This window comes from Nycticebus coucang, chromosome 8 (genome assembly GCF_027406575.1).
Source record: "Nycticebus coucang isolate mNycCou1 chromosome 8, mNycCou1.pri, whole genome shotgun sequence".
Lineage (NCBI taxonomy): Eukaryota > Metazoa > Chordata > Mammalia > Primates > Lorisidae > Nycticebus > Nycticebus coucang.
The window spans coordinates 125249796-125273054 of NC_069787.1; the positions used below are offsets into that span (position 1 = coordinate 125249796).

A 23259-nucleotide genomic window follows, 5' to 3' on the forward strand; every position below is an offset into this window, starting at 1 on the left:
ATGGAAAAGCAAGAATCAAGTGTACTCAGTCCTGATAAGAAGGCGGTAGACAATCTAATACACATCCACGTAAGGGGAGAAAAACCCAATTCACTTCACGTTAGGGGAGGGAAGTGAGGAGGAGGGATGGAGATTGGTGAGCTCCCACTTCCTGGGCACAATGTACGGGTATACGGCTCACCTCCTGGGTGCAGGACACAATTATAAGAGGGACTCTTACAAATGCAAACATTGTAACCTAGTCGCTTGTAACCTCACATTAACCTGAAATAGAAAAGAAAAAAACATGCACACACAGGCTGTCTGTTCACTCAGTCACTTTTGTCACTGCCTACTATGCCAGGCAGTGGAGAGACGCAAAGGTCCAGCCTTTCCAGAAAGCTCCTTCTAGTGGGGAAGGAGTCTCTGTGCCACGGGGCAGCGAGGTTGAGCACTGCTATGTTCACAGTGCTTATTTCGGGGGGTTGTGTAGAACTGCGACGCTGTTCTACACTGAGGGGTGGGGCTGGCCAGCCAGGCAGAGTGTGAGAACAGGGCCTCGTGCTGACTTGCAGGGGCATAGTGAGGCTGGGACCGAGGTAGGTGGGCATAGGTGGATAGGAAGAACTGTGCTGAAAACCAGAGTCTGGGCCAAGTTCAAGGACAGGGAAGATGATAGCACAGACTCCTATGAAGGTTGAATAATCCATGATGGATGCACATATGAAAGAGACAGGCTCAACGGTGGCTGGATGAGGCTGCCATGGCTGCTGGTCTCCCGAAGGCTCCTGAAGTTCAGAGTCTTCACCACCTGCCCATGTTGGGGACACAGAACTGTGGCGGCGGCTTGCTGCCTTTGACACTCCCAGCCACACCCACAAACAGTTTATGCTCCCAGAAGATAACCCTTCTACTGGTCAGCGGGTTTCCAAGCCTTAAAGGGCTCCCTGCAGCAGCCTAGGGCCCCCCCACCTGCCTGTGCACTGCAGGCCCCAGGCGCTGCCCTACGTGCTCCTGAGGGGCCTCCCGGTGCAGCCTCGTACACAGGAGTCGGCAGTGCCCTGGCTTCCTAGCTGGGAGGTGGTGGGGTGAGACCATTCATGAGACAGAGGAGGAAGCTGAGTTAGACGGGGTACTGGAGATGCCCTGGAGGATGCTGAGTGTTATGTAAGGAGGTTCAGTAGAGGTGGAGGTTGAAGCCATTTGATGGAAGCCCCCAGGGAAGGTGTGTAGGCTGGGAAGAATCTGAGGAACATCAGTCTTCACATCAGTATTAAAGTGGGGCGTTCTTATAGAAGTCCTCCTTACTTGGGATATAATTGTGCATGTTTTAAATAGAGGACTTAAAATATTATTTGATTCCATACTCTTTTTGAAACACATGAAGGCAAAGTGAGGCATTCGTCGCAGGAAGAGAGAAACAGAATCCAATTGATAAAGACTGAACTGAGTCGGTGCGGAGCCGGTCTTGAAGAGTTATTGCCTCTGCTGATTAGATTTCCTTATTTTGTTTCCACTAGGTACTTTTTAAACTATCAACATTCCATCCAAAATAAGATCTTTATATTTTTGGTTGTACTATACTGTGCATCAGGACAGTCCTTTTATCTCCCATAAAGGCCTCTCCCTTCTTCCTGTGAGTCACGAGTTCCTCCAATGCTGCTCTGCTGGTTCTGGGAGATAAGACAGGACAGCCACAGGGCCCAGCGTGGCGTTGGTGCGAGACACAGAGGCTTGAGCTCTGAGGTTTTAGGATGATGATGAATTTTGGCTGTCCTTGATTTAAAATATTCTGTGCTAAAGAGGTCTTTGTTGTTAATAAGATCCACTCCAGAATTGATGGAGCATCTACCATATTCAAAGCACTGCGCTCAGCCCACAAAACAGGAGCAAAATAGTGGGAATCTCTGCCCTCGGGGTGGTCTGGCCAGAGAGAAGAGTGTTGTAGAACTGATGGTGTGATTACGGCAGACTTAAGAGCAGTGAAAGGACAACCAGAGAATTGATCTAGTCTAGGGATCTGGGACGCGACATGTGAGCCGAACTCTGGAGATGCAGCAGGAAGAGGCTGGCCTAGGGAAGGCCTCACTGCAGGCTCTAGTGAGGGTTTGATCCTGGGGAGAGTGGAAAGCCATGGGCTAGAAAGAGGGACTGAAATGATCCCTGTAGCTCAACTGTGCAGAACTGATGCTGGAGTGAGGCGGTGTCTAGAGGGAACACAGAGAGGGCAGGAGCCTGGTTGAGGAGGCAGGGCCTGAGCTGGCTGGGGACAGCGGAAACAGCAAGAAGTGAATAGTGGACACAGCTAAGCCCTATCACAAGAATACAGCATTTTCTATTAACCAACATCTCAAACATCAAGTATCATTTAAAAGATGCCTGCATGTGGAGAATCACAGCAGACACCCAGCTGGGCCAGGCCCAGTACATGTGCATGTATTAAGTATGCTAGCAAAGCTTTGCTCAGACTTATTAGTAATTAGAGAACTGCAAATTAAAAGGGCAGTTAGACACCGTGGTAGACTAGTAGGCTGGCAGTCAGCTGCAGCTGGGTAGGACCCACCTGTAGAAGGAGCCCTGGTGTCCACCCTTGCAGGCCAGGCTTAGATGGAAGTGTGACTCGGTGCAGGTGGGGAGCTCCCCGGGAGGGCTATGACTGAGACACGCCATGAAAAGGTGAGAGGCAGGATGTGGGTCAGGGCCTGGAGGTGAACAGCCCAGCTTGGGGAGGTTAGCAAAGAATTGTCAGGATACGTTGGGGTTATGGTGGTGGATGGGGCCATATCAGAGGTCTCTTATACAGAATTTGTGAGAACAGTGAGTCTCCCACCCGAAGGTGCCACAGAATCCCCCAGAGGGCTTGCTAAGATGCAGCTGGGGCCACACCAGAGATCGGATTCAGGAGGTCTGGGGTGGGGCTCGTGAATTTGCATTTTACCAAGTTCCCAGTGATGCTGATCCTATGGTCCAGGGACCACACTTTGAGAATGTCTCTTTAGCTGCCTCATGGAACCAGTGACATTCTGAGGGAGGGGTGGAAAGTGATAAGAGGCTCAGGTGGCAGGGACCACACTTTGAGAATGTCTCTTTAGCTGCCTCATGGAACCAGTGACATTCTGAGGGAGGGGTGGAAAGTGATAAGAGGCTCAGGTGGCAGTCACTGGAATACAGCAGAGCCTCTAAACCGGAGATTGATGACAAGCCCACAACTCTCTCTAAAGGATTGGGTGTGTCATCAGGACTGAAGGAAACAGAGGAGTGTTATCCCAAAGTGTGGCCAACTCTTTGGCAAACTAGGTTATGAAGCCTTAGAAAGCCCGGGTGGCTGGTCTATCCTCTGCTTTAGAAGGTGCAACTGACAGACTCCATGGCCTCCTATAGCAAGCACCATTTTCCAAGAAGGAACATTTGGAGAAGGCAGTCTGGACTAAAATAATTTTTAAAGCAAAGTCACTCCTTGCTTTCTGTTCCATGGATCATGGCTTGGCTTTATCATGCTCACACACACATCAAGAAGTTAAAAGTGTGGCTCTAACAGCAACTTTGCAAAGTCAGCAAAGGCCCCTCACCATAAAACATTAAGCTGTGTTTCATGTTGGTGGAGCAAAGATCTTTCTTCTGCTACATGTCTGTACTATCTTTGTGTTAGGCACTACCCAATTTTTATCATTTAAAAAAACATTTGGCAAAGTGAATTTGAAATATTGAAGTATTTAAATATTTTCTAATATTGGAAAGGTTAGGTGAAGTCACTGAAAGTGTATTAGAAATAAACCTGAGGAACTTGGGGAGAGAGAATAGGTATTTATTCTAAGAGCACATTAAAAAAGCCTAACACCCTCTTTAAACTCAAATCAAAGAGCCACGATGGTGTCCTCAAGAATCTAGCTGTGGCTGTCCCAAGGAAGAGGTGCCCAGGATGTAAGTGGAGAAGCTAATCTGCCGACAGGGACCCTGCACTTGGGGAGAACGCCATGTTTCCCCCTCTCTGTCACTGTGGCTGGTTGCTAAGCACTGGTCCCTTCCTGTTGCCTCAGGTTGTGACAACTTTCGGCTTCATGTTTCAGGCTGAGGGGTGGGTGGGAGGACAAGTCTCCTTCCTCCAGAGCTTCCCCGTGATTCTAATCTCCCCTCCCACGCATGCTGTGACTTTCTGGGCCTGCGGACTCAGCTTCTAAATGTCCCCTCCAGCCTTCGTGTTTGGTAAGTAAACCCAAATGTCATGCTATTCCAGTCAAAGTGAATTTCATTTTATAAGGTTACTTTTATGAGTCAGGCTTAGTGGGAGACAAATAAACAAGTCATTCTTGAATAAAAACTGCTGTGCCGTTCTCATGTTGTGGACAGAGAGCATCAGTATATTACATTATGTCCTGGAGGCAACCTTGCATTTTGCTTCTCTCAGGCCGGGCCTGATAAAGTGCACACAGTTTATGGAATGAAAGGCAGTTGTGCTCAGATCAGGCCCCAGCCAGGGAGACTTTACTTCGTCAGGCTAAGTAGCAGTGGAGAGAAAGAGGTGAGATACGGTGTGTAATCCTGCTCAGCCAGCTCTGGGTACTAATTCCCAACCCAGAGGAAGTCAGAATGGAAATGGCCAGAGGAAGTTGTCCTTTCTGGTGCCCTGTGGGGCTCGGATGGGGTAATAGAAAAGGCTGGTTGTGAGAAGGACATGGGGACGAGGGGCCCTGTGTGCCAGCGCCCCAGTGGTACCAGCACCCTTCCAGCTACCTTCATTTCATTGAACAAGCATTTAATGTTTGTCTCAGCAGGCCCTAAGCTAGTGCAGTGGCTGCATAGAGGCGTGACAGCTGGCACCCCGCAGAACCTTCCCATCTAACTTGGGAGAGGCAGACACATGTGCACAGTGGAAATACAGTTGGCTGCTCAAGAGCCAGGACCTATGCTGAGAAGAGGAATGGAGGCAGGCAGGTTCAGAGGTGAGATCACTGAGGCTGCAGAGACCAGTGAGACAAGAGGTGGGAGCAGGAGTGGATGTTCCCTGAGTGCTGGCAGGTGCCTGGCAGCACAGTAGGTGTTAGGCGCTCACAGCAGCACTCAGAGCTGGGGGTGGAAGGAGGAGTAACACCTCTCCCACAGAGGGCCACCTCCCAGTGTTTACATGGAGAATCCTGGTGAGTTCAGTGTCACTCAGGGTCCTTACATAGAGACATTAGTGTCGTAACCAGAAGGCTTATACAGGTAGCCTGTAGAAGCTGAAAAAGACAAGGCCACGGATTGAGCTGTAGAGCCTCCAGAAGGAGCTGGCTGACACCTGGATTTTAGCCCAGTGAGATCCATTTGGGGCTTCTGACCTCCTGAACTGGAAGTGAATCAATTTGTGTTGTTTTATCCCACTAAGGGTGTGGTGCTGTGTGACAGGATGCTATGCAGATAGCGAATTACTTGTGATCTTCACTGCATGTTCCATGTGGAATATGCCCTGGGGATGATCATGGATTCACATACATCTTGTACACAGCTATGTACAAGAGTCCCTTTCAGGATTTGACTTTGCTGGCTGGAGACATGCTGAGCAGCCCTAATGAGCAACCCAGAATGTGGCCTTGTGGCTGCAATCCCCAGCCGTGGTGGGCCTGTCTCTGTAAAGCACTCTTCAATCGAGGTACCATCACAAAGGCAAAAAAAATGCTAAGGCTGTTTTAAGTGTTGACACATCCTGGGGTGATTCCTTACAGCAAGTGAGATCAAGGGTCAGGTTGGATAAGGGTGAGAGTGAGTGTGTATGTGTGTACTGAACACTCCATGCCTCATAACACAGTTATTTTAGGGCTGATTATTTACACTTAATCTCTAGCAGAACAAACTAGGTCCTTAAAGGAAGGGTTTACAGCCCGGCCAGGGTCCTAGTGGGTAACAGCCACACCCCTGGTCTTGACCTGGGGCGTGACTAAGCTCTGTGATCACATGCATCCTTGGCTATGACTCTACATGTGGAAAACCAAGTGCAAAATACAGGCTAGTGTAAAAAAAAAAAGTGTGCTTTAAAAATGATTCATTACATATGGTAAAAACGTTCCAACTTTCTAACTCTTCTGGGTTAAGTTAGCCTGGGTGATTGGGACAAAGTGGCAGAGAGGCCAAGGTCTCAGTTTTAGCCCTAGGGCCTGGTGGCTTTTCTTGCCCTAGGCTAGACCCAGACTCTGTAATCACAGCCTGCTGACCAGGGGCGGTATGGTGGGCGGTGGGGCAGAGACCGTGGGAGCCCTTGTGCTGTATCAGCATGAGCAGTGCCTGGGAAGCAGTTTCTGTTCCCTGCTTTCAGGAGCGTTATGTTCTATCCTCCTGGCAGTGTGAAGGTGCTAAAGCCTAGTTCTTACCAAACCCCCCCTCTGCTGTTCTTTCATGATGGCTTAAAAAGCACTTAGGAGCTTTATCTACATGAAAATTAAGATTATTTCATTTTAGTATTACTTATCCTCTCTCTCCATATTCATGGCAGCCTTTTTAATTCTCCAGTTTTTATTTCTATGACCTATTTAATATTTTGCTTTTCTATTCTTCTGAACAATCACCTCTGAATTATTGACAATAATGGAGAGAAGACTTCAAGAAGAACAGTAATTAGATGGATTACATTGTATTAAAGTGCTTTATAGATTGAAGAGTGATAAAGGAATGAAGTTTACTTAGTAGAATGCTTTCCTAACTGTCCTGTGGCCCAGGGGACAGGCTGTGTTCCTACCATCAGCCCCATACAGACTCCTGCCTCATGGCCTGCCCTGGGGCCAGCCCAGGTCAGCTGATTTGCTCCTAGACTTGCTTATGTAAACTGGTGAAGAAGGTACAAATAAAGAGGTCAAGTCCATGAAATCCAAGTTAAATGTTTTTGAAAGTCTCTAAAATTTTTTCTGTTGAATTGGGTATGGATGAGTTAAAATTGGGCAAGAAAAAGAGTAAAAGCAGAGGACTGTGCACTGTATTCTTTACAAGTGCTCACTGCACTGTAGGAAACCAACATAGAAATCACAAGTGATCCCTTATGGGTGTGTGTGTGTGTGTGTGTGTGTGTGTGTGTTTGCTAGAAAGACTTCAAGAAGCTCTAATTAAACAGCCTTAGGTGATGATAAATTTATATTTATGTATTTTAATTTAAATCAAAGCAGTTAGGTTATAGGTGCGCCACTCCTCCCCCTACCCCATGCATTTTGGTCAACTGTTCCAAGTACCTTTCCAACTGCGGGTCCTGGCCTGGTCAGAGGGCATTCACCTTAAGTGACCAATCCCCAAACTGTGGCTGAATCCTGAATGAGTTGACTTCAGCCAACTCTCTGAGTGTTTGTGAAGGGCTGGCCTCTCACTGATGGCTCCACGTAGGGTCCAGCAGTCCCCTTGCTGAGTGGCAAGAGGGGATTTGTCTCAGAGTCAAGGGCAGCCTTGAATAGTCGGGAATAGGGCGATCACTGTAAGGCTGATCCAGGATGTGCTCAGTAGCATAAGCCCCCTCAACGCCATCCAGAATCTGTCACTGCCCCTGTGGGGCCTGAGCCTATGCCATGTGGTATCAGTGCAAACCAGGAAAAGAGATGGCATCAGGTGGGGGCAGCCAGAGAACACAAGCTGTTTTCTGTGACTTCTCCTTACAATTAGAAACAACAGGACCCTCCCTCCATCCGCCCACTCCTCTTCCTCCACCCCTCCACTTCCCTCCACCTCGCCCCCCCCACTCCCATCCACTCCCCTCACTGTGTCCACTCCGGGGATTCCTTCATTCTTCACTGCATTTACTGCTACAGCTGCTGCTGCATTTTACCACCAGAGGGCAACAGTGTCTCTAAAATGAGGAGTTCCCCTCCCGCCAAGGAAACCAAGGAATGTTGGAGCTGGATGAGTTTTCAAACATCATTTGGACCACTGGCTTTCAAAACTTTTTGAGCTGCAACTCACAGCATGAACTGCTTTCCTCATTATGACCTACTTCACACAAATATATTTGAAACATTTTTAGACATTACCTACCCTTGCTTTTTCAATGCACTCTTTAATAGTTTATATTCTAAACTACTTCATTAGAAAAAATAAAAAAACTGGACCCTGCTAAACTGATTTCCTAACCACTAGTGGGCCCTTAGTTTGAAGAACTCTGGTGTAGTGCCAGCCTCTCATCTTACGAAGGAGCATCCTGACCCCTAGCATGGAGAGGGAGCCCTGTGAGCTACACTTCTCTCACCCACCTGGACACCTGCTCACCCTGCGGGGCCTGCCCTGGACAGGTGACAGACACTGTGCAGCTCCCAGCACAGCCTGGCAAGGAATGGACTAAACAGCACCAACTACAGTTTGGGGACTTCTTGCCAAGGCTCTGACTGCCATTGTGATTGAAGCAGAAATCCTTCTCACCACACTGAAAGTGCCAGGTCGTCTGCATCTGTGCTCCTCACTCAGGAGTTCAGTGTCCAAAACCGCATGAGTATCAAAGAGGCCTTCCCTATCTTCCCTACGGACTCTACCCCAACTTTGAATTAGGGCCACAAAATCTAGCCCAGTGCCTGGCACACAGTAAGTGCTCAAGACTGCCTCTCGGATGCTGTACTGGTAACTCATATTTTATTCTTTATGATTGGGGGTGTGTGTGTGTGTATGTCATTTTATATGATCCTTAAAGCCACCTGGCATTGTTGGCAGAACATGAATTATTTCTATTCCAAGTGGGGAAGAAGCCAGAGAAGACTTACATAACTTATATGACTTTCTCCAGGCCGTGTGGTGCACTGGGGCAGAGCAGGGGCTGTATTGAGGCCTCACCATGCCTCACTAGAGGTCCCCCCACATTCTAGGGAGGCAGCCCACGTTGGAATCATTATTCACTGCCAGCAACCCTGTCCCTTGCCTCTACCACCCCAAGAACCCCATGTGTCATTGTCACAAGGTTAGGACACACCCTGCACCAGGCTGACCTCATCACCCTTGGAGGTGGGCCTCTCTTGAGTGCAGATGTTTGGAGGAGGCAGAAGACTGAAGGAAAATAATTTCGCTGAATTCCTGGGAGAAACTGACACTGCTTTGGACACCAGAGATTCTTGGTCCTGAAAAAGGCACTGAGCTCTCTGCCTTCCTGTATAGCCATTTTGGTTATAAATGTTTTCAGAGAGAAGGTAAACCAGAGGACAGCAGGAAGTCAGCCAATCTCAGAGTCAGGGCCCTGGGCTCTTCTGCTTATTACTCTCATGAATACATGTCTCAAGTTTATTTTTTTTTCTTTGATAAAAGGCAGTATCTCTTCAAAATTTAGGAACATTTTATACTACTACAAATGAAAAGCAGTAACAGAATGTGGAAGAGTAAGATAATTTTTACTCAACTCGCTTGAGTTTTGAGAGCTAGTTTGAAAGATGCCAACCAAGTATTTTATTTTTTTCCCAAGCAAGTGACTAAGTGCCTGAAAATGCAAAGTATCTTTTTATTATTATTTTATGGTCTTGGAAGAAAGGAAAACAATTCCTGGAATTGAAAACTGGTGTACTTTAGAAATCTGAGCTCGGTTTTCTGTAGGGAATCCTCTCCACTGATAATCAGGAGCAAATCTTCAGGGACGCCCTCTTGGTTCTCAGGGACGTGGCTACTCTCAGACATCGATACAAAGTTCTCAAGCCCTAATTACTTCGCTTCTCTGTTGAACTAGTAAAACTTTTTTGTCCCTGAAGCAGCACAGATAGTTAAAATAGGTGACAAGAATAGGTTGCCTTTTCCCAGAATTTAATCATTAAATTAGCCATGTTGGGTGCAGGAACAAATCTTTGAAGAACCAAGGCTGAATTTGCAAAAGGCCTTTCCCACCGTGTCTGATACCGGCCCAGGACACTCAACTGAAAAAACCTCTATACTCAATTCTAGATTTTTTGAAGTTTTGTAGAGTATTTGGCAGTTGCTAGAAGGAGCAGCTTTGCTTTGGGTACAGTGTCGTTCCACAATGTTTGTAATCTCTCGGATGAAAGAAATGTAGCTTCACACACGAGAGACCTATACCTTAAAAGCAGTAACCAAACAAGAAGTTGTAAACTCATCCATCCACTCCCGTCATAAAGAACAGTGAGCCCGGGGTTCACACACCCATTACCTTAGACGGTTTCTACCCAGGCCTGCACGTAAGTTCCAGCCACCTTACACGGAAGCCCTCGCTGTGGCCCGCAATTAACCAGAGGCATTCGACTGCGGTGCCGCAGGAGAACTTGTTTAAACAGTTTCGGAACTGATTAAACAAGATTAAGTGTTGCCTTTGGGGCCCGTCCCTCAATTTCCCAGGCATCTCCCTCCCAGGGATGGGAGCTGTCAACAGCGCTTCCCTGTGAAAGATCTATGCCTCGTAGGCGCATAACCGCCCGAAGGAACCAGCCGGGTTTCCGCAGATCCGCGCGCCCAGGGGCCGCTCCCACACCGCGGACACCGCGGAGCGCCGAGGTGCCACCCGGCTCTCCCGGAAGTCGCGCGCGGCACGGCGCCCCCTGCGGATCGGCCGGGCGGGCGGGCGCGTCCCCGGGCGTCCCGGCCCGCACTCACCCAGGCGCGGCCCTCCTGCACGGCCGCCAGCACTCGCAGCGCGCTGGGCGAGCCGGCGCGGAAGTTGAAGAAGTGCAGCGCCGCGCGTGCCGCCTGCAGCAGGAGCCCGCGCAACGGCCCCGCGTCCTGCGGCCGCCAGGGCTCCTCGGCTGCCCCCGGCCCCGCGGGCGCCGCCGCCGCCCCCCGGAGGGAGAGCAACAGCAGCAGCGCGAGCAGCGGGGCTCGGGGGCGCAGGGCCGGGGGCGGGGGCGCGGGTGACGGTTGCCGGCGGGGCTGCATGGACGCGGGCAGGCTGGCGTGGCGCTCCGCGGACCCGGGCTCGGAGCGGGAGGCTCCCGCGCTCGCGGAAATAAGACCGCGGTGGGCCCCTCCCCTCCGCCCCCGGGGCGCCGGCCGAAGGGAGCCCGGGTCCCCGCTCGGCCGCGCCCTCTCCGCGCTCCCCGCAGACCGGCCCCCCTCCATTCCGCCCGGCTCGGTGCCGGGACGCGGCGGCGCCTCCGCGGCGCGGGGACTAGGCTGTCTGGCCCGGGTCGCGCGGGGGCGGGGCGCAGTGGGGACGCCTGCCCGAGGGAGCCCGGTAGGATGGGTGACACCCTGGCGGCACCCCCGGCACCCCCGGCACCCCCAGCCGAGCTCGCGCACTCGGCTTCTTCCGTGCGTTTGCTGCGATTTCGCGACCGTGGGGCTTCAGAGGGAAACTGCCTGGGTTCTCGACGGCTTAGGGCTGTGATTGCCCAGCAGATGAAAGAAGGGACCGGTAGAGAAGGGAGCGGGCGCAGCGAGCGTAGATGGCGGTCATCGTGGCACGTGGCACCCAGCCGGTGGTTGCCAGAGGCTGGTGCCCGGGGTGGGGGCATGGGGGGAGGCTGCAGGAGGCCGCCGGCCGGGAGCCGGTTTCGGAGCGCAGCGGGGTGAGGCGTCGAGGTGGGGGCGGGTGGGCTGCAGGGCAGGGTAAGGGGCCCATTGGACTTAGAAACAATCAGGGCATTGATAACCCTGGCGCGAGGCGGAGGTACAGACGACGGGGTGGCGGCTGGATTCCAGCAGGGTGAGGCGTGCGCCGGCCTTAGGGAAGCGTAGGCGATTCGTTAGGCACGCGGCCTGACCGGCGAAGATGGCCCCTGTTTTTAAGCCACAGACAAGAGAGAAAGCCCAGGAGAACCAGGGGTCGGGGGGAGAACTGCTAGGCGCTCCCAGCACCCGTTTCCTCACCGTGGCTTTGTCCTGGGGTCCAGCCCTGCACAGCACCTGCGGGCTCCAGGCCCACTGCGGGGCTGAAGGAAACCCCTCTTCCTGTGGGTGGTAGAGGCCCCTCGCGCTGATTCTGGATGAGAAACTAGCAGAGCTCTGGGGGCGGTGGATGGGGGCCCATGTCCATATACATCCTCCCTCCCCACATCCCTTCTGGACGTTGTCTGTTCAGAGTTTGGCCCTGAGGAAATGAGGGGGAACCAGGAGGCAAGCGTCCCCGGCTTGCTGGAACGTACCTTGTAGAAGGTGGGGCGGTAACCATCAGTGAGGCCGAGGGAATGCGCCCCGTGCAGGACTCGGCCCGACTGTCAGCGAGGCCGAGGGAATGCGCCCTGGGTGGGACTCAGCTCCGTGCTATGGAGAGAAGTTAAGCCAGAAAGGACATGGAGAGTTTGGAGGAGGTTGTCATCTTGTATGACGCATCAGGGTAGGCCTCACTGGGGACATGTGAGTGAGGACCTGAGGGAACCGGGTGGCCACCGACGGGAGAGCACTGGGGGCCGAGGGAGCAGCAGGTGCAGAGGCCAGGGCAGGAGTCCACCTGGCATGGTCTTCTTCTTGCCTGAAGAAGAGCAAGAAAGTCCAGCTGGAGGGGGAAGGCAAGGCGGGGAGTCCCCTGAGAGGCCATGTCCTTGGAGGTGCCGCCGACTTACTGGCAGCCTGAGATGAAGCCTATTTCAAGAATAGTGGGGCAGAGAGGGGGGAGGACCCTGGGTTCCTGATGGCATTGCAGACCACCTAAACTGATTGATCTTAAAGTTTATTTATTTCTTTTCTTTTTTTTGCAGTTTTTGGCCAGGGGTAGGCTTGAACCCGCCACCTCCGGCATATGGGGCTGGCGCCTTACTCCTTTGAGCCACAGGTGCCACCCAGTTTATTTCTTATTGTTTATCTTCGCTGAAGCTGTTTCTTGCCCTCAGAAGCAGCCTGATACAGATGATCATCTTCCAGAACCCCAGTCATCTCTCCCTTGACTTAGTCTGTTTTGTGTTGCTATATCAGTGTACTTGAGAGTGGATAATGTAAAAAGAACAGATGTTTATTTCTTATAGTTCTGAAGGTTGGAAGGCCAAGGTCAAGGGACCACAAGTTAGTATCTAATAAGGGCTCAGATTCTAATTCCAAGATGGCACCTTGAATCCTGAATGCTCTGGTGGGAAGGGACACCGTGTCCGCTAAGGCTGGGAGAGGGGAAGAGGGAGCAGCCCACTCCCAAAGTGCTCTTTATAGCACCAGTTATCCACTATTGAGGCCAGAGCCTTCAGGACTCAAACACCTGCCCTTAGGTCCCACTTTCCAACACTATTGCATTGGGGATTACGTTTCAACATGAGTTTTGGACAGAACAAAAATGATGAAAACCCATGCCCCCTCCAGGTGGTTATAGTAGGAGGCTTCTTGAGAATTTATCACCTTCAGGTTTTGTGAAGATTAAGTTTTCCTTGTTTTACTTCAGTGTTTTGTCTTCTGTTCAGAGTATGTTAGACTGTTTTCAGAGGCAGGTAACTGAAATCCTCATTACCTGAATGTGGACCGTTCAGTGGTCTGAAGTGGGAGATCTCAGGGATGGTTTGGTGACTCAGTGAGTCCTTTTTTTTTTTTTTTTTTTGCAGTTTTTGGCCAGGGCTGGTTTGAACCCACCACCTCCAGCATATGGGTCTGGTTCCCTACTCCTTTGAGCCACCGGCACTGCCCAACTCAGTGAGTCTTTGAAAGATCCAGGCTCTCTCCATCCTTCTGAATGGATATTCTCTGCTTGTTGGCTTTTTGCCCATGGACTTGTAGCTTCAGGGTTATAGAAGGGCTGCCACGCCTCTGAGTGTCACATGCTGAAGATTGTCAGGAAGGCAACAGAGCTCTACATCATGAGCTTATTTTTGATTTTTTTATTTTTCATCAGAAGAAGTAGCTTTTCTGGAACTTCCTGCTCACATCTTTTTCCTCACCAGACTTTCACATTTTATGTGCCAGAACTGGGTCACAACGGTAAACCCTAAGCTGCAAAAGAGGCTGGAAAAGTATCTGTCATTTTGCAGCCTCTATTGTGGTGGCTGGTCTATAAACGGGGATTAAGTAAACTGCATAGAACAAAAACCCCTCTGACATTGGTTTAAATAGGAGAGAACCTTAATTCCCACCTTAATTCTCCCCAAAAAATTGGGGAGAATGTTGGGGAGGGAGATGATCGGTGGCTGTTATTGGCGGGTCCCATGAAGTTCTTAGGAACCCAGGACCTTTCAGATCTCAGCTCTTACATCCAAGGTTGTGCCCCTTGCCCTCAGAGTCCAAGAGGAGCGATACCCATCAGCAGAGGCTGCTTTTTATAAACTTCCAGAAGTCCCAGAGGGCACTTCTTGTATCTCATTGGAAGAACTTAATCTTAGTAGCAAGGGAAGCTGGGAAATGCAGTCTTTATTCAGGGAGCCACATGCCAGAATGTAAACCAGGATTTTGTTACAAAGAAGATTCTGTCTTACTGCTGAGTATCCTAGAAACAAGCCCTTAGGTAAGGATTGGATGCAAGTGATTTATGAGGGAATTGTTCCCAGGAGAAACCAATAAGGATCTGGAAGAAGGGCAGCCACATAAGAATCGCTGGTACATGACAGGTGCTTCAGCCTCATCCACAGGGGAGCTCTGGACTGCAAACTGCCTCAGAAATGTCCTCAGGGGGTCTGGGTTTCCATACCTCTGTGCCTGTCTGTTATTGGCCAGGGGTCCCCTGGATGAGAGAACCCAGGTGGCTTTCTACAGGTGGGTACAAAGAGGCACTGGCATGAGAACCCCTCCCCCTCCCCAAGAGCAGCTCCAGGAACCTTGGGTTGGCAGCAAAAGCACAAGTGGCAGGGGGAAAGGACTTGGGGATCTCAGCAGAGCCCAGTGCAGTCCCTGCAGGGATAATGGATCGTGGGAAGCAAGCAGCCATCTCTGTCACTGAGGCAAGGCGGAGGAGGGCAGGAAAAGCTGATGGCGGCCAAGAAGATGAGACGGTGAGATCGTGGAAATTTGCAGACCAGAGTAAAGATAGACAGAAAAGCGCTGCTGTGTGAAGTCAGGGAGCACTTCTAGGGTTAGTTATTTTTAATAGTGACAATAATTACAATCAGGGAAAATGGATGCTGATCAGGAACACAGAGCATTCATTTTATAAACAGGGATGTCTGGACCATAGACTATTTCCTTTACTGAGAACTGTCCACGTTCTTTGTCTGTGGGGTTGTTGGATTTCTGGTTGATTTGCAGAAACTCAATACTAGAAAAGTCAGGCCCTGATGGGCATTGTGCATTGCTAATATTGTTTTCTCGGTTCATATACAGCTTTTGTGTGTACACAAATTGTTCTTCCTTGTCAAATGCCATGTGTGGGGATGATACTGCTAACTGGACCCCACGTTCTCCAAAAGGCCTGTTTGTTATCTTAGGTCACACACACCACCTGCCACCCAGGTCTCTCCTCCTGGGAGCTGTTGGAAGCCTAAGCCGTGTGGAAGGGAACTCTCAGCCCCAGGGTCTGTGCAGAAGTTGTGTTCCCCACAAGGGTGTCCTAATACATCATGTTTCCTAGCTCCTTTGTCATTGCTTGGGGTCTCATGAGGATTTTTACCTAAAGAACTTGGTGTGTGTTTAAGAAACATAATGGTATATAAAGCTGTAATGACTATTAATCATATGAAAAGATACAGAGGGCAAGGAGTAAATTGACGTGACCTGTTTGGTGGGCTATTTGCAATGTTCGTCAAGTGCATGTGCCCTTGGAAGTGCACATGCCCTGTGACCCAGCAATCCCACCTTTAAAGTTCGTGGTGACAGTAGATTCACACACATACATGAGGAAGCACTTACAGGCTGATTATCTCTGCAAATGGACCGTGAACTCCTTAAGGGCAGAGATGGCAAACGTCTCATTCTTTGCTCTTCATTTCCCAGATCAGTGCCTGGCACACGACAGGCACCCTTACAGATTTTTTGAAAGAAGGAAGACTAAAGGCCTTAAAGAATTTAAGTTCCATAGTTAAATAAGTGTGGGCCCACCATATAATAAAAGGTTGTGTGGTCATGAAGAAGGACCTAGATCTAGCTGTGCTGTACCAAAGCATCTCTAAGGTATGAGGTTAACACAAAGCAAAGTGTGGGAAAGGGCCAGTAGTGTGCTGACATACTTATATGCAGACATCCGTAATGTGGAAATGTACCAAGGCTATCTCTGCAAAGGTCACAGGAAATTGGCAACTATAGGATGGGAGAGAAGTTTTTTACTATATACCCTTTTGTGGTTGTTGATTTTTTTTTTGTAATGTGTGTTACCTATTCTAAATAAATAAGTGAAGTGCTGTTTCTGAGTGTATTGCAATGACTTTCTCCTGCAGTAGGAAGACCTCCCGGGCACTTTACAAGCTTGGCACTTAGCAAAGCCACGCGGATGCTGCCTTTGCTTATTTCTATGCAGTTAAGCCTAGTCTCTAAGCCTTGCCTTTCTACACTCTTCTTTTGTTCAGGCCCACTCAGGTCTCCTAACATTAAAACTCTCAGCAAAACAGTTGATGAGCTAATTCATGCAGAGGAGTAAATGATTGCCAGGGCTCACTGCGCTGCCTCTCCTAGAAGCATTGCCTTTTAAATAGGGACGTACTCTTGAGAGACATGAGCTCCATCTGGACAGATGGCAGGTACTGGCACCCGAGCTAGGTGGAGATGTCCAGCAGCCCCTGAACAGCTGCTCTGCCCCTTCTTGTCCCTGTTGTACCCAGAGACCAAGCGCAAAGAGGGAGAGTGTGGAGAGGTATTAGCTGTGCATTACCCTGGTCTTAGTCAGCTTGAACTGCCATGACAAAATACCACCCACTGGGTGGCTTAAACAATAGGAATGATGGGCCGGCAGCTCACACCTGTAATCCTAACACTCTGGGAGGCTGAGGCGGGTAGATTGCCTAAGCTCAGGAGTTTGAGATCAGCCTGAGGAACAATGAGACCCCGTCGCTACCAAAAATAGAGAACGTATCCAGGCATCATGGCAGGTGCCTATAGTCCCAACTGCTCAGGAGGCTGAGGCAAGAGGATTGCTTGTGCCCAGGAGTTTGAGGTTTCTGTGAGCTACGATGACCCAGGACAACAGAGTGAAACTCTGTCAAAAACAAAACAATAGGATTTTATTTTCTCACGGACTAGAGGCTGGGAAGTCCAAGATTAAGTTGCTGACTGTTTTGGTTCTTGGTGTGGACCTGCTCAGATTGCCTTTGAGCTATGTGCTCACATAACAGAGAGAGAGGGAGGGAGGGAGGAAGCCTCTGGTGTCTCTCCCTAGAAGACACCAAGGTCATGAAGGTGGCCTTGGTGTCTTCTAGGGAGAGACACCAGAGGCTTCCTCCCTAATTACCTCCCGAAGGCCCCCATCTCCAAATACCAGCACATTGTGGGTTAGGGCTTCAATGCATGAATTTGGGAGGGGGACACAATTTAGTCCACAGCAACCCCCTTCCAGGGGGGCAGGGCTGTGTCTTTCTTGCAGATGAGAGGACGATTAGGCATATGGAGACCTGGTGGTGGCACGCAGAGAAAGAAGGGCTTGGTGACACTGCTTTCCTGGCTTGTGGGGAGTGTAAGAGGCCCCAGGAGCCAGTTCCCATGACACTCGGGACCCACGTTCCCATAGCCAAGAGCCCTGAGAATACACAGAGGATAGTGAGGGCGTGTGGACACAGGTGTTTGGGGCTCCCAGCAGCTGTCCCATCTTCCTCCCGTCCATGCTTCTCTGATTTGCACGTTGCCCACCCCTCTCCAAGACTGCTGAGCACAATTCCATCAGGGGGCCAACCGGGCTGTCACCCCACTCCTCACCTGCCTCTTCTGTGTCACTGTGTGCATTCAGGGACAGGCTCAGGACTCTGTGTGGGTGAGCAGGACGTGAGGAGCTGTCCAGGAGGTCTTGGGGAGCCCTTGCTCTTGGCTCCCTCGGTGCCCAGTGCCTGCACTACCTTGCCTGCCTCAGGAAGTGGGCCTCAGAATGTGGTCAACCGGGTGGAAGGGATATGAGGCTGGCCTTTGGGGTAGCACTGGCTGCTGGATCAGGACCCTTCTGAAACCTGCTGTGTCTCTAGACTTTCTAGTTACAAGAATCAGTAAGTTAATTTTATTGTTTAAGCCACTTTGAGGTGATTTTGTAACACTGGTTGAAAATTCCCCATGGATTGCTGAGGCAGGGATTACTGGCTGGAACCACAGAGACATGAGGCTGCCATGTGGGGCTTGCCGGGGGGCCGGGGAAGTCAAACACAGGCTGTGAACACCAAGCTGCCTCTGCCTAGGGACCAGCGTACCTCAGGTTCCACAACTTTGGGCTAACCCAGCTGGAGAAGTGACATCGTTCTCCAACAACTCCTCGCCGTGACTGTAAAGGCTGTCCAGAGATAGGGCCAGACCAGCCAGACCCCAGGTAGGAAGTGACCAGTCCCAGGCTAACCAATTATCTGTTCCAACTTGAGCCCAGTCTCTCGCTCCACAGACTCTGCCCTCTTCTCCAAGGCAGCAAAGAAGAGCAAGGTTGGGGGAGAGGGGAAAGACCTGGGGAAGGACAAGGAATCCCCGGGGTAGAGACCTAGAGACCTAGGCCATGGCAGATCCACTGGGGTGGATGGAATATTTTGCAGAGCCTCACAGACCCTCAGCTGGGACCTGTAAGTTCCCTTCTCTCTCCGTGTCTCTGGCTCACCGATGTAAGCACCCACATGGAGTCTTGGGAAGTAAAGTTGGTAGCAGTTATTAGAAAAGAGGAAAACACCTCCTGTTTGTACAGGAGAGAGATTGCCCAGGAACAGCACCCACTCCTGCTTCCTCGATACTGATGCACAGAGTGTCTCTGCCAGCACCAGGCAGAAGTGCCTAGCAATGGCTGCCTGTGGCCCGGGGAGTAGAGGCGGGGCTCGTGGGTCAGAGTGCCGCTTGAGGTCTTTCGCTTCTTTTCTGTTACAGTGGCTCAGAGCGTGGACTGGAGCCAGGCCGCCGAGTTCTCACCTCTCTGCCTCCTCCCTCACAGAGTTGTTCGGGAGGCTCCAGGGTGCTGAGGTCCATGTGTGTGTGAGGCCCTGGGGACAGAGCCTGCCACGAAGTAATGGCTGTGCGTGAGTGCAGCTAGTATTTCTGTTAACTTAAATTAGATATCGTCTTAAAAATGCAATCAGCTCACAAATGGTGAGGAGAGCTGGCAGGGACTAAAACCAGCTGGATCCTTAAATAAAATCTTAGCTGTTATTTTAGTCCCCTAAACCCAGCCTTTTATTAGCGCTATGAGCAATGAAGAAAATATGAGTCCATATTCCTTTTTGAATTCTTCTCCTTGGCAGAGATGGAGGCAGGTGGGCTGGCAGAAGGATATGGATACTTCAGCCTTGACTCTGAAGGTTGATCAACTGAAGTGGCATGTGACCGAGATGATCCTTATCTCAGAGCCCTGGGACCAGGCATGCTGGTCTCCTGGTCCTCAGCCTGCATCTTGCATGCTCTAAGGAGACCTCAGCGTTTGTGTAGGTTAAGCCTTATAAAATCTACGCATTGTCCGAGCTGTGTTCCTGAGCCTGTGATGTTGGCCCTGCAACCCCTGTAGGAAGCACTTAGTCGTCTACAGAGCCAGAGAGCAGGGGCCCTACTCCATGGAGACGGCGCTTCCTGGTCTCCGCCGTGAAGGTGCTTTAGGCTCGTGGGGCAATTCACAGCACCCTCAGTGCAGTGCCCATCACCTTCCTGAGGTTTACACTGGCTGCAGTGAGCCCCAGAAATGGTATTTTGCCTCGGGAACTAGATCTAGTGCCTGGAGCTCCCAGCATCGTGTCCACGCCCGCCAGCCTCTCTTCACGAAGGCAGAGGCTGCGGTACAAGGACCTGGAACCTGGGAGATCTGGGCTGCCAAGCAGCTAATTAGAGTGTTCCAAGACAGTGAGGTTAAGGCGGGAGGCTTTCCAGCTTGAATCTAGTGAGACTGAATTCTTGGAGGATTCAGAACTTGAGTGATCTTTCTAAAGGACATGGAGAGTCCTCATTTAAAGCTGTCACAAAGGAAGGATTTCAGATGACACAGTTTAGGCAGAGACGGACATGGATGTGTTTGGAACCCTCAAAACCCAGGTGGGTCAGGTAAATAGCACTGTCTGATAGAACTTTTTGGTGAAAATGTTATCTATCTTCACTAGCTACATGCAGCTACAGGTGCTTGAAATATGTCCAGTGCAGCTGAAGAATGAGCCTTATATTTAATTTACTTCATTTGATTTAAATGTGCATAGCTTCTTGTGGCTGATGATTGCTGTATCAGCACAGATACGGACTTTTCCCTATTTTATTTCATTTGGGGAAAGGAAGGGAAAGTCCTATTTTTGGTAGCTGTTTCAGACATGCTGCTAGGTTTTTACTCTTGAAGAATGATATAATTTGATCTCCACAATTTTGAGGAGTCACTTGAGGGCCAGACAGAGGTTAAATAACTTGCTGGAGGTTGTGTCACTTATGAGGAAAGAGATTCAAGCTCAAAACTGGCCCACCCAAGTATTGCTTGCACATTCCCCAGTGGAGGCAGCTCAAGATGGACTTGAGGAGTTTAGATTACAGCAGCAAAATGAATTGCAGGCCAGAAAATAAGGCTTTCTGTGGTTAGGGAAGTTGGGATTATCTCCTCTTAAAAGAATACCGAAAGAGCCCTTCGATCTTTAGTACTAAATTAAAAGATCGATTTTTTTTTTTTTTTAAGAGAAGAATGACGGGGTGTGTCTGTCACCCTTCATGAGAACTTCATTTTGTTCTGGCTAATGACAGGCAGGTAGGAATGTGACAAAGGCTTGGTTTGACGCTGGGGTTGTTTCTATTCATATCGTAGTGATTCTTCGGGTCCCTGTGAGGCTGACTCTGTGGTCTTGGGGACACTGGGCAGCTGGGGCCTCAGGATACTGTGCGTGCAGTGTTTGGGCTAACCAGGAACTAGTAGCTTCTAAAGAAGAGGGGAACGTAGGGCGGCGCCTGTGGCTCAGTAAGCGGGGTGCCGGCCCCATATGCTGAGGGTGGCGGGTTCGGGCCCGGCCCCGGCCAAACTGCAACAAAAAAAATAGCCGGGCGTCGTGGCGGGCGCCTGTAGTCCCAGCTACTCGGGAGGCTGAGGCAGGAGAATCGCCTAAGCCCAGGAGTTGGAGGTTGCTGTGAGCCGTGTGACGCCACGGCACTCTACTGAGGACAATAAAGTGAAACTCTGTCTCTACAAAAAAAAAAAAAAAAGAAGAGGGGAACGATCCAGTTCTCTAAAATTATTTGGTGATCTCAATACTGGTTATGAGCAAAAGCACACAAAGCAGACAGCCTATGTGCTTGACTCCTCTGGAGGTAGAGATGTTACTGAACTTGAGCAGGTTGATAGAACTGTCAGGCAATTTTCTGCTCCACCTACCTGCAGGAATGAGACAATTCCTTTACAACCCACCATGTGTTCACATTTAACACGAAAACTAATTTGGGTAATATGGATTTGAGAAAAATTTCTTCTCTTGCAAAGATTGAACAAGCCCATGTTGACACATAATTGCCAACAGATGGTTTTTTTTACATGTAATGAAATGAAAATGGTCAGTACCCCATGTGTTGGATTTTGCAATTTCCTGAAGTAAGTGCTGGTTTTTGGCATGTCATGCTAGTTAAGAGCACAAGGCTTTTAAAGCTCCATTATGCACTTCCTGGTGAATTCCAAATGGCATTCTGTTTTTCCATCAGTCACTTAAGACAAGACATTTGCCATTCCAAGAATGACACCCTCCTGGGTGATCTGTAAACTGAGATGCAAAATAAACTACAATTTGGAACTGTTTTAATTTTTCAAATGAAGAGTATTCAAATAAAGCTTGAAATCATACACTGTATTCTTTCCTGTTGGAGGATATGCTGTATTCAGTACAGGGTGAAATAAAGAATGTTAAAAGGTTTTTTTTTCCTGTGAGTAGTACTTAAAAGCTTATGTTCTTCAAAGAAAATTCCAGAGAAAAAATCCATGAGTTGTTAATATTTGTATACCACGAACTTCCTGGACTGGTTGATTATGAATCTCTGTTTTGATGCTAGTGAAACTCACGTAGAGAGTGTTATCAGGATAAACCAAACCCAGTTCCGCGTGCCACAGAGGGAGGCGTCAGCCCACACTTGCAGCCTGGGTAACAGGAGGATGTATTTGAAAGCCTCCTTCTATTTTTCCCCCTCCTTGTTATTCTTTCCACAGTGGGTACAGCAGGGCAGAGGCAGAGTACTGAGAACAAACAGAAGTCCTGTTAGGTAAATTACCCAGCTAGCAAGTAAACGATGGTCACCTAGACAACTTATAATACGTAAAGATGTCCAGACAGGTTGGTTGCATTCCCTGGCGTACAATGATGCAGGGGGTGGCTGTTCAAGTTAAGAAACTATTCAAGGAAAGCTGGACTCATGGGGTTCAGAAGGGTCGGCAAGTAGTGATGACAGCAAAGAAGGTAGAGGGGACAGCTTGAGTGAACAAAGTGTGGGGGAGGCCACGCAGAACAGCGGCAAGGCTGCAACAGTACCGGGGGTTGCCCCAAGTGAAGGGGAAGAGTGGGGGCTCTCAAAGACCAGCAACAGGTATTGGAGGCTTGGAGGCTTCTCCAAAGTTTGTGTACACCTGGGCTGAAAAGAGCTTACGGTGCACTGGGTGAGTCGGATTGTATGAGCATTATTATTATTATTTTTTTTTTGAAACAAGTGCTAGTGCAAAAATAGTTTTCTCTTCACTGTCAAATAACAGCCTGAGCTTTGGATTCTGAAAGACCTCACAAGGATGACACGGCACTGGGTGCTCATGTCTGAGAGCCAGAGGAACGGGGTTTAGTCCCAGCTCTTCTGTGTCAGACGCCGGGCAGGATGCATTACATGGTCATCAGAGGGAACTGCCAGTGTGAAACACTGTGGGCTTATTCTCTTTTAGTTGTGCAGAGTCTTGCTAAGTTGTCCTTTCTCTGGACTGATCTCAGTGACATCCTCCCACCTTGTGTAAGAAGACTTGTGCCGTCTCACCAGCAAGCAGGTACAATGCACCGCCATATTAGCAGGTGCTTTAGGTTTCTAGAAATCTTAACCCCCCCCAAAGATCCATGTGCCTTTTATCTGAACTAAATGAGACATTCAGATGTTTGAAATTTAATTAATGAAATGACTCAGACTTTAAATTGTGAGTAAACTGGCGCGGCAGCCAGGCTCAGCAGCCCAGCCCCCTAGGACTTGCTGCAGTGACAAACCGGCTTCATCTCAGGCTTGGACAGCAAAGGTCATTTGTTGCTCTCCTACGGCCACCCCTGACTTCTTCAGGGTGTGGGAGAGCACAGTGGTGTCACATTCTCCAGGAAGCAGAGAGCTGGAATCATTTCGAATGGCACAAATTCTCACCACAACAGTGATCGCCAGGTGAGGCCCAACCTTGTCGTGAGCGGAGTCTTTCTATTATCTGAGTTTGCTGGGCTATCTTATCAAAATGCCCAATCT

The 23259-nt window shown here is 49.8% G+C and overlaps 1 protein-coding gene across 1 annotated transcript in view; it reads right to left on the reverse strand.

Moving 5' to 3' along the window:
* RARRES1 (retinoic acid receptor responder 1) overlaps positions 1 to 10901 on the reverse strand; it is a 34441-nt gene extending 23540 nt beyond the window's left edge. The window contains exon 1 of the mRNA XM_053599152.1: positions 10498 to 10901. Coding sequence (XP_053455127.1) covers positions 10498 to 10776 — 279 coding nt within the window. The 5' untranslated portion in view covers positions 10777 to 10901. The remainder of the gene's footprint in view (positions 1 to 10497) is intronic.
* Positions 10902 to 23259: the final 12358 nt, after the last annotated feature.